At 38.3% G+C, this 11348-nt stretch overlaps 1 protein-coding gene across 1 annotated transcript in view; it reads left to right on the top strand.

The window, feature by feature from the left end:
- The first annotated feature begins 1236 nt into the window (after positions 1 to 1236).
- The window catches only part of cpt1a2b (carnitine palmitoyltransferase 1A2b), a 36856-nt gene continuing 26744 nt past the window's right edge, over positions 1237 to 11348 (top strand). Inside the window, exons 1-6 of the mRNA XM_029437223.1 lie at positions 1237 to 1368; positions 5476 to 5618; positions 7155 to 7294; positions 10407 to 10584; positions 10812 to 10913; positions 11093 to 11230. Coding sequence (XP_029293083.1) covers positions 5478 to 5618; positions 7155 to 7294; positions 10407 to 10584; positions 10812 to 10913; positions 11093 to 11230 — 699 coding nt within the window. The 5' untranslated portion in view covers positions 1237 to 1368; positions 5476 to 5477. The remainder of the gene's footprint in view (positions 1369 to 5475; positions 5619 to 7154; positions 7295 to 10406; positions 10585 to 10811; positions 10914 to 11092; positions 11231 to 11348) is intronic.

Genomic DNA, 11348 nt, shown 5'->3' with positions numbered 1-11348 from the left:
AAAACATACAAGTATATACATATATTTATTATGCTATTATGGGACGGCTGGTGTCAGAAGTGGGATCAAGACCTCTGCTTCTGTGTTTATCGCTCTAACTGGAGTTGCACTGTGGAGTGTCAAGCGCTCAAACAGCACTTAGATCATTATGTATTAAGAGAGAATGTACATAATATCTAGTGTTAACAGTTAAGTAAGTAACTTGGTTTAAGAAAGTAATCAAACATTCTAATCTGAAAATGTTATAAACCTTTTGGTGTAAACTACAGTCAAAACATTTGAAGGGGGGTACTCTGAACTCCTGATTTAAATCCTCCAAATTCAATGTGCAGAAGCGGAATGAAGAAAACCTGCAGACGGAGGTTGTAACGCAACCCACATGACCTGCATGTTCCTCTTTTAAAAAAATGTATCCTGCGTTTGTCAGAAGTGGGTGGGTCTTGATGACTGGAGTGTACTGCAGACAGAAATGGAAAGCGAAGAGCGCTCCCTCTGACAAAGTGTCCAGAGGTGTTTTTGTACAATGGAAGGTACGACAGCAAAGTGCACTTGTATTTGTATTAGATAAATTGCGTTACCCCACAGTCCAGTAGTTTATTTATTTATTACAATGCTATAATTGGGTAAGATTTTTCTAAAAGAACATTCTCAGTATTTAAACAAATATGATGGCACCTGTAGAAAGGTTGTGAAAGGTCTGTATAGATTTGACTGAACAAAACAACATGATTATTATTATTATTATTATTATTATTATTATTATTATTGATATTATTATTATTAATATTATTATTTAATCATACTACAGAACCACTACACTATCCAACCGTACAATATATATTACATAGATTACTGTCTTTCTATGTTATGTCTTTATTATATTATGCTACTGTATGATTCTGATTTGCATATTTTTGATATGTTTGATTATATTATATAGGCTATTTGTTATGTATGGATACTGATGTGTATGTATTAATCTATAGATATATGTAGCAATATACATATTTATGTAGAAATGCTAACCTATGCTACTATGGTACTTTAATTTATAAACTTACCTTACTTTATCTGAACATATATCTATTAGAACTAGTCATGGATGAGTAAAGAGAAGTTCCTGGTCAAAGCTACAGCGCATGCGCAAGTTAACGCCCACATGTACACAGCGACGGTTTGGCCCCCTATCTTTTCTACGAGTGCCTCATCTTCTCATTCTCAAACTATCTTTGTCCGCACTGATTGCCTCGCGGAAAACTGTGTTCCACTGTGAGCGCTCAGAGGCAGACTTGAGAAGAAGGGAGGGGTGCTAACAGACGTTTCTGGTTCAAACTTCTCAACGAGAAAACTCTTCGGAAGACACTTCAGGTACTTTTTAATCGTACTAATCAACTCTCTTTGAGCTGATAGCCCACCTTTTTATTAGTGTAATGTATTTGTTTGCTCTCTGGGCGCTTTTGTGCTTCGCGCGTGGTGGGAGATGTTGCCGAGCATGAATGGACCACTGTATGACTGAACAGTAGTGATATTACACTAGACTACTGTGCATGTATGCTAATACTCTGTACTTTGATGGAAGTATTGTACATTGTTTTGTATGTCTGGTTTGTATTACTTGTTTTGGTAGCTGGAGGTTTCTTTCCACCCACATGATGTGCACATGATGTGCTAGTGATGGAGAGCTACATGGTTGAATCGTAGAGTAACTATATATCCTTAAAGGAAGCTGCATAGTTTGGGCGTAGCTACATTCAAACAAGTGCTAGTGATTGGCTGTCAAATGTACTTGTTAACGTTACTTTGTATTTATATTGATACTTACAGCTAACGTTAAATATCCTATACATTCAAATATGGACATCTGTTGAACATGAAAGGCTACATCACATTCAGCAGCCGATGCCAGATAAGCTAATTATGGCTCTGCACACGCACTTAGATAGAAATGTGATGACAATAGAGCTAATTTCTAGTTAGCTAGGTCAATAATAGAAAACTATTTGTTTTTTTAAAGTTCCGAAGTGTTAAGTCTTTAACCAGTTTAACGCCATGGTGCCTCGATGAAGCAATAGTCTGCAAGCTATTTACTCTACAGTACACTAACTAATATTGTAGTGTATTAGTCCCGCCGCTGAGCCTGTCTGACTGCCTCTCCACTGCGGCAGGTAAAACCTGTTCGTTAACGTTGTGTTTCCCTGTGTTATAATGTGTTGTAGCTTTTCTAGAATCCATATATTATAATATAATTATAACTTCACTTACTTTAATCCAGTCGTCGTGAATTGAATTTTGCACATTTGAGCCACAATGATTTGTGTACACCTGCATGTATTCACTTATCAGATATATTGTTAGGCTACTTCTTATTGCTCTTTACTCTTGCAGTAATTAAAATATGTTTACGTGAAACCAATAGTTAATGTTCAAAGAGCAGGTTTAAAGATTTCCCAGTGATTTCTAGTATCCTCAAAGTCTCTTCTAACCATCTGGATTAGGAGACATATCTTGTCTGTTGCACGGTAAGAAAGATTTGTGACTTGTTTTCCAAGTTGCGACTTTTTCTTAATCCATACAAACATGGTAGCCAGAGATGACATATCTCCCTGCTCAAATTGTGTTACATGAACCAAATTGGCTAATTTTATTATCTGTTATAATTTGGTGTATGCATCTTTTACCCATTTTATATTTTCACACAAAATAAAATTATAACATTTGGCTTGTGTCATTTCCAGCTACCTGGCTAGTAAATCCAGTCACAACTTGAGAAACCAGTTTTATTTTATGAGATTTGGGCACTCAAAGGTTACTGTGACCTCACAAAACCGTTTAAGGCCATAACGCAAGAATTCCTTCGCTAAGTATGACAGAAATAATGATAACATGATGACCGCCATGAATGTAAACTGCAACTTGACTGGTTGGTGGAGGCATACAACCGCTAATCAGTTATTCTTATTTGTTTTGCGCTTTACATCCTTGAGAAGGAAGTCAGTAAAGATTGACCACTCTCTTGCAAGTTGCTAACTCCTCACTATATCAAATATAGGTACTGTCATTGTATTAAAAACCTCATCTAAATCTTTCGTAAATTTAACGGTTATGCTTTCACATAAACTTCCTGAAATCAAAGTCCAACACACCAACAGTACATGAAACCTGCCAGAGGTTATATCATGTAGTCTAAACAGAAAGTTTACACTTTTACTTTTACAGTGGCTGCGTAGGCTTGTTTCCTTCTCGTGTGATCCAAACATTTCTAATAACTCTAATGCGTTGTAAAGTCCAAAAGTAGGATTCCCAATATTAACATGTTTTTATCTAACCAAATATTCTGCTTCAAACTATATTTGTCAAAACAGTCAAACAAACGGTTTGCTTTCCTGCTTGTCGCACACAAAGGAAGTCACGCACGTGTATTAACGGGGGCGTTCTCGCAGCAATCTAACACCACCATAGATTATATTTATTTAACCACAATAACAAAGTTAGTGTGACGACGTCATGAAATATGGTGACTGACACTCAAAGCTTCATTCGAAAACCTCAATAAAAGCTTTGAATGTAAAAAAAGACCTCCGGTACAGCCCTGATCTAGTGCTAGTTAACACACACACTGTTCCTCCCACCTTCACTCTCTCTGTCTTTTCAGTAATACACACACAAAAATATTTGAACTAGCTGTGGGAAGTGCGAAGTATGCAGCACTCATAGTTTCAGTCAGTTGCTTGGCCGGACAGAGAGAAGGGGAAGAGATGACAGCGGTCTGCACACAGCTGATGAAAACACAAACACGACCTCAGGGACATTATATGTTGACCTACTTTCTATAGGACGTTTGACTGTAACTGTGTAATTGTCATGTCATCTTCCACAAAGTGCCAGAGGCCTCGTTCATCTGCAACAGCTGTGTACTCCGCCTTTTTAACAGTACAGGACACTGAACGCTCTCGGGCCTTCCTGCCCTGTCACACACACAAACACAAACACAGTATTCCTGTCCAAATGTATATATCCTGAAGCGGGATTAAGAATGTAAAGATGCAAAACCACCAACTGCTGAAAATAACATGGAGGTTGTACACGTCATAACATCTATTATGTTTAAGTGATGCTCAAAGCCAGGATTTGGTGGTACACTTGCCAGAAACTGTCATCTGAGTAAAATCAGTCCAAGTATGAGCACACCTGAAGATAAAGATGATGGCAGAGGACACAAGTTATACACAGAGTAATACGCACAAGTCTTAAGTTTCATTTTCAAAGATTAAATATTAAATATTAAATATTTTCTAATGTTAATGTTAGTTAATGCCTAAAGGTAGGATTGTTGTGACAATGGATTCTGCTTCAGGTTGCTGTTTGTCACCATCAGACGTGCAGCGTCTCTCTGGCACACTGGCCTCTTAACATACCTTCAGGGTGAGCAGTAACTCGGGCATGTTTATTATCCACATTCTGTCACTTAGTCTCACAGGCCTCCTTTTGGACTTGCTCACTTGGTAGGCTGGAGGCTGAATTATATGTTTTTTAATTTGATAAAGAAAGAGTCGTTGTTGTGACCTCCCCCAAATGATCTTGCAATGTTAGTTGAGGTCGTCATTACATCTACTCAGTCACAGTCAGTAGTTTTTATCATTATAAACAAAGTGTTTAACAATAAGAGAATAGTTTGTCCTGGATATACCTCTGCATCTTGTTACCAGATAGTTTGTTGAATCTGCTCATCAGTTAGTGACTTACATTCTCCGTGTTGATGCCAGAGCTTGTAGCTCATAAGTATTAAATAATTCATGTTGTCAGACTGATGCCAATGTTTGCTCAACAGCTGACTGCCCAGGCTGATGCATGTTGCACTGCGTCTCCTGAGCTGAACTGTTCATATGAACCCACAAAGAAGAACGACTTTCTATTAGTTTACCCATGACCTCTGCACAGTACAGTAATATAAAGACATATTGATATTTACTTAGTTACAGTGCACCTTATATTTCCCAGATACACGCTAAATGTTTAATGATTTTTGTGTAGATGTGGGTTGAAAATTCCCCCCAATATTTGGAGCTTGTATTTAAATTATACCTAGTGTATAACACAGCGTAGAATGAGCAGCTTTTACTTTGTGTTCCTGGTGCTGCAGTAGGATTCAGTGAGACAACAACATTCCACTGACACATTAAATTACTCAAGTATTGTCACACAGAGCGTTCATACAAGAGGCACAGCAAACACTGAGCTGCCTGCTGGCTTATAAAACTAGCTCTCATTAACCGATTATGTCATAAAAGTAATTATAAAAAATGGTTATTTAATACGGTTTATAATCAGTCACAAATGATGTCACCGTCCCAGGGAAGTGATGAACAATACATCCTGTGTGTAGACGTTCCTGTGTTAACTCTAAGTAACGATTCCTAAAATTAATACAAGGAGTGATATTGGTGTTAACGTTTGTGTTCACTTGTGTTTCTATAGCAATGGCGGAGGCCCACCAGGCGGTGGCATTCCAGTTCACCATAACGCCAGAGGGGATTGACCTGCAGCTGTCCTATCAGGCCCTGAATCAGATCTACCTGTCCGGAGTACGATCCTGGAAGAAACGAGTCAGCCGCCTGAGGGTGAGGATGATGGGATATCCCTGCGTGTGTACAGTGCTGTGTGTAATATTTAGGTTTGAGCCGAGCCAGTCAGTACAGTGAGGGTTGGGACGGGTTACACTGAGTCATGGTGCCCACTGTCCAGACATGATTAAATGACGGGAAAAATTTGTCGTAAAACACTTTTGCAATTTAGAAAAAAGACTGCTGTCTGGGATGCAAATCGTGTTTGGTCTTGTTTTTTTCTTCACGGGTAACTGGTAGGATACCAAACAGTTTGAAGATGAATGAATCCTGTTGACATTAGAATTCTAAATCAACACTTGCATGCTTTGCAGCTTTTTGTCTAATCATTGTGTTTTAAAGCCGATATTTCAGCACGGTTGCAGATAAAGATTAGGCTACACTAATATTATTAGTATTATATTATTTGCATAATTACATTCCAGTGGTGGCAGCATAAGAATCTTTCCAACTTGTGTGATCCAAGAAATTGTGTGTTAGTGTTTTTGAGTCCACATTTATATAAAAAAACTAAATTCAAAACATGTTTTATCCCATGAAATATTCAGCTTGAATCCATATTTGTTGGCGTCAAGCATAAAGAAAAACAAGACTTTTGCTCTCCTGCTTGCTGCACACAAGGGAGGCACGCCTTTGTATTCGCAGGGCGGTCCAGCAGCAACCTACACATTCCATTTATAAAACCTGAAGTGTTGTTTCCTCTTTGGTATCATAAAATATGTCAACAGACATTTGGAACTTCAAATGTAAAATTAAGAAATGACATTTGGTACAGCCCGAGTAACACAAAGAGACATGTTGCTACTTTGAGATATTTCTAGCTCTGGCACTATGGTTTTTGTTACCAGAATTTAATTTAAAGATGCAACCCTTACTTATTAATGCACATAAGTGCCTCAATTAAAGTCAGTTTTAGTTACATTAAAAATCACAAGTATGTTACAGAGGTTTGTACAAACCGTACAGCACACGACACGCGCTCCTTACACTCCCTGGAGGAAGAGGTCTGGATGTAATTTGTGAGGAAGGGAGCTAAATGCAGAAGGCTTATTGCACAGTGTAAATTCCCATGTGTATAGGTTAGGAGCAACATGTACTGACATGCATTTTTGCCCCTGTGTTATGTGCATGTGCAGTTGTGTGTTGTTGCACTCTTTACTAATCCTGCCGCTCTATGCAGGTGAATGTTGTCAGGCCACACAAATGTCAAAATATGAAGTCTACGATACTAATATAGCATGTTTACCTTTTGGGGAATAGTGTATTTGAAGAAATGACACCGCTGTTCAAACATCTTGGGTTTGAAGAATGAACTCAGTGTACACACTGTGTTGGATCAAGTGGATACAAAATATAATGTGATCTTGTCATACATTTTTGGATAAAACGTGTAGTGACAACGCTAAGGGAGAATCAGCTTTCAAACCTCCACATGTTTCTGAAAGAATCCTCTGTTCTCAGCTGTTTTCCCCAATGAAAAAAAAGGGGAAATGTTTCTCTGATACCTCTTTGTTTCTTCTTCTGTGGTACCAGAACAGGGTGATCAAGGGAGTGTACCCTGCCAGCCCTTCCTCCTGGCTCTTTGTCGTCATAGGGATCCTGGCCACCATGTACATGCGCTCGGATCCCAGCATGGGGCTCATCACCAAGATCCAGCAACACCTGCCACTGAGGTACATGACATGACTTTTCTTTTGTCTTTTACATAAAAGGTTGATGATCCAGAAGTTTGATGTCCTTCTTCTGTGGTTCTCTGAGAGCCTTTCGCAATCAGCTGGAAGTTGTTATGACAACAGCAGCATCTTGGTATTTCCATGTGGTAACTTCCTAAATCCAGTGACTCAACGAGGATGACGTAGTTTTCCACCCATGGATAGAAATGATGAGTTCTTATATAAGCCCATTATAAAAACTCAAACATTAAAAACGGGCTGATCTTTTTGATATTTTGCAATGTTTACATTCTTTAAAAGGATTTTACAGTTACTATGCCATCTGCTTCTCTGACATGCCATGATGGATGCAGATAAGAAACAGGAAACGCATGAATGTTCACTCTTTCCATCTATTGTATCTTAAAGGGCTACAAGTAACAATTAATCTGCTGTTTATTTTCTAGATTAATCGTTTTGTCTATCAAATGTCATTGGAATAGTGAACAATGTTATTTCCAGTTTCTCAGAGTCCAACGTGATGTCTGGAATGTTTTTGTTTCATCCGTCCAAAACCCAAAGATATTCACTTTAATGTGATAATAACAGAAAAGCAGTAAATATCCATATTGAAAGACTGAAAATGGCATTTTATCCTGTTTTTATGCATGAAAAATTACTTTAAATATATATATATATATATTATCAATAATCAAAATAGTTGCCGATCATTTTTCTGTTGATTGACTAATCAACTAATCGTTGTAGCTCTAGTATCCTACCTTATTTTACATTGTCTAACAGCTGTGTGTGTGTGTGTGTGTGTGTGTGTGTGTGTGTGTGTGTGTGTGTGTGTGTGTGTGTGTGTGTGTGTGTGTGTGTGTGTGTGTGTGTGTGTGTGTGTGTGTGTGTGTGTGTGTGTGTGTGTGTGTGTGTGTGTGTGTGTGTGTGTGTGTGTGTGTGTGTGTGTGTGTGTGTGTGTGTGTAGATAAGTTGCAGTTTGTCCGCATGAGAGCACTGACGGGTTTATTTTTACACTGAGAAATGTTCCACTTCGTCTATATCCTGGTCACAATAAAAAAAAAAAAAAAATCAGTATCATTGTCAGATTTTCAAACCCCAAAATATCAATATCAGTATCTTCCACAAAAATCCTTTGTCTGTTGAGCTATACTTGACAGTGCTGCCAGCTGAAAGTGACAGCTCCACTTCCAGTCTGTGAAGAACAGACATCAGGAACGAGGGTTGACTAATCTAAACAAACACGACTTCTTGGCAGTGAGTGTGTAGTGTGTAGTGTGTAGTGTGGGTGTGGTACTGCTGGTTGAACTCTGCCCTACTTCCCTACCAGTCTATTCACTAACTGTTTTAGATACTTAACACACATCTGACTCACTCTCTGCATCGCACCTGCACACATTCCACCCTGATAATATTCATTCTGAAATACGTTTTTTAAATGTGTGTGCATATGTTTATGACCTATAAAAGAAACGGGCAGGGTGGAGGTGACAGACTGTAAGCTGTGGCATGTCTCACATGTCTTGTTTGACGACACGGCCGGTTTTAAATTACAGCTCCAGTTTAAAGGCCAGTCTGATGAGCAGGAGCTTGGCATGTGATTGTTCCTTATCTCAATCAATATATGTTTATTGAAAACAGCATGGTGGCTTCTGTTTATGGCTATATAGCCACTGCAAAAGAGAAGTTTTTAGTTTTATTTTATATCTGATATGTAAGTTTCCGTAAGTCTTGACGATGACACTTTTATACAGACTAAATGCATTTGATCTGTTCATACCACATATTATTACTCATGTTTCTACATGTGTCGCTTTAAGTGATTCTGCTGATATGTCTCAAATTGTCTTCCTCACTTGCCCAGCAGATGTTGCTGTTACACTTCCTTAGTGTTTCCTCACGAGTGACACGTTACATGAGGAGTGTGCAATGGATATAGAAACTCGCACATTTCTTTTGTTTCAGTTTTGCTACAGAAATCCATCATTTATTACATTACAGTTCATTTAGCTGACACTTTTGTCCAAAGCGACTTACAATAAGTGCAAACAATCGTGGGGATACAACTTATCTTTAGCTACTGAAGTGTGTGACATACTTCTCTTTTTAATATATATTAAAGTATGACCTTAACATGCCTCAGTTGGACCTCCTGTGCCTGGACAACTAATTTCACTCAGTGTTTAAATTATACTGCCAATTTCTAGTTTTAGGATGTTCTTTAGCTACTTTCAGTAATATTTCAGAAATAATTTGTTTTTCAAATGTGTTTTGTGTTTTGTATGTTTATTTTGCTCCTACACTCTAATATGAACCCTTATGCATCACTAGTGACATTTTTATTTTTGACCATTTTGGTTGTGTTAATGCATATGCCATACACTTCGGCAAGGTTGGGAGGTTTATTTTTAAAATGTAAAAGTACAACCTCAGCTCTGATAATAAGTCCATAATAGAGTGTGTAGTCAAAATACAGGCAGTCAGAGCCTGAAGGTCAAAAATGCCTACATTGAAACTCACGTATTTTGATCCCACAGCCGTGATGCTATTGTATCAGGCTCTCAATCTAGAGACCTGGCTTCAAAATAGTTGTTTTTACTATTTTCTATCAGATTGAGCCATTTTCTCATTTTGCTCCATGGGGCAAATACGTGCTATTTCCCTGGTTTCCGCTCGGGGCATTGTTGATCTATTATGTGTTTGATGCAATGCATCAAAGTCAATGTTGTTGCTAATCATTGACATAACCCAGACTGTCAAAAACATATTCTCCCGAGCATTTAGTATACAGTTATTCAGATTTTTTTAACATAAAAAACAGCAGTGGCATTATGTAAACAAACTAGCATTCAAAGGATTGAAATCATGTAAATAATTGGTAGTTATGATCAGGACTGATGTTGGTTTCAAAATGTCAAATCATTTAAAGAATACAATTTATTAAAAATTGCTGCATGTTTTTTTCTTTCTTTCTGTCATCTTAGGACATCAGAGCAACTTTATAAAAAAAAAAAAGGGTTAAAATGTGTGAAGAAGTGCTGCATTTTTTTAACACTAAGAGATACTTGCATAGTAAGCTAGTAATTGTTATTTCCCACTTCCTTCTATCCAGTCTCCATGTGTCGCTCAGTGCTCAGGGTCAGACCATGCTGTCGGCGCTGCTCTTCAGCACTCTGCTGTGGCTCTCCCTTATCCTCGCGCTCAGGTTCTGCCTCAAACTGCTTCTCTCCTACCACCAGTGGATGTTCGAGCAACACGGTCGAGTTTCCAACACCACAAAAATCTGGGTGGTAAGCCATGCTTTAAGTTGGTACCACAGAGTCATGGACACACATTTAAATGACACCACGCACATGATGCTTTAAAAAGACAGTTTAAAGACGATCATATTGTTACCTATAATCCCTAAAAATATGTTGAAATTGTTGACAATCTGTCATATATTATATGTCTGCTATATTACTGTCTGTTGTATGTTAAAGTGTCTCTAAAAACCTGCCTTCTCTGTCTCTCTCAGACTCTGCTGAGGTTGTTATCAAGCAGGAAGCCTCTGCTGTACAGCTATCAAACCTCCCTGCCTCACCTTCCTGTTCCTCCCATCAAAGACACACTGAGCAGGGTGAGCGGACACACATGCTGAGATATTTTCATGGACTCACACTTGTCTGCAGTATCTATGATTATACTGAATATATAATTGTTTAAACAAAGAAATTAAATTGCAGATCAGAAATTGATAAATTTTTAAATCAAAACCACAGAAGCAGATTTTGAGTGATCCTGTCTTCTCTCTCTCAGTATCTGAAGTCAGCGCGCCCTCTGTTGACGGATACCGGGTATGAACGAATGACTGATCTGGCCAATCAGTTCGAGTCTAACCTGGGCAACCGCCTGCAACGCTACCTGAAACTCAAAGCTCTGTGGGCCACCAACTATGTAAGTGTTCTCCATTGCACACTAGAGCTGGAACAATCATTCGAACAATCGATTAGTTGACATGACATAAATTAAATGTGAACATTTTCTGGTTTCCTCAGTGTCTTATAGTAAACTG

Source organism: Cottoperca gobio, chromosome 8 (assembly GCF_900634415.1).
Source record: "Cottoperca gobio chromosome 8, fCotGob3.1, whole genome shotgun sequence".
NCBI lineage: Eukaryota > Metazoa > Chordata > Actinopteri > Perciformes > Bovichtidae > Cottoperca > Cottoperca gobio.
This window is presented reverse-complemented; position numbering and strand designations above follow the sequence as displayed.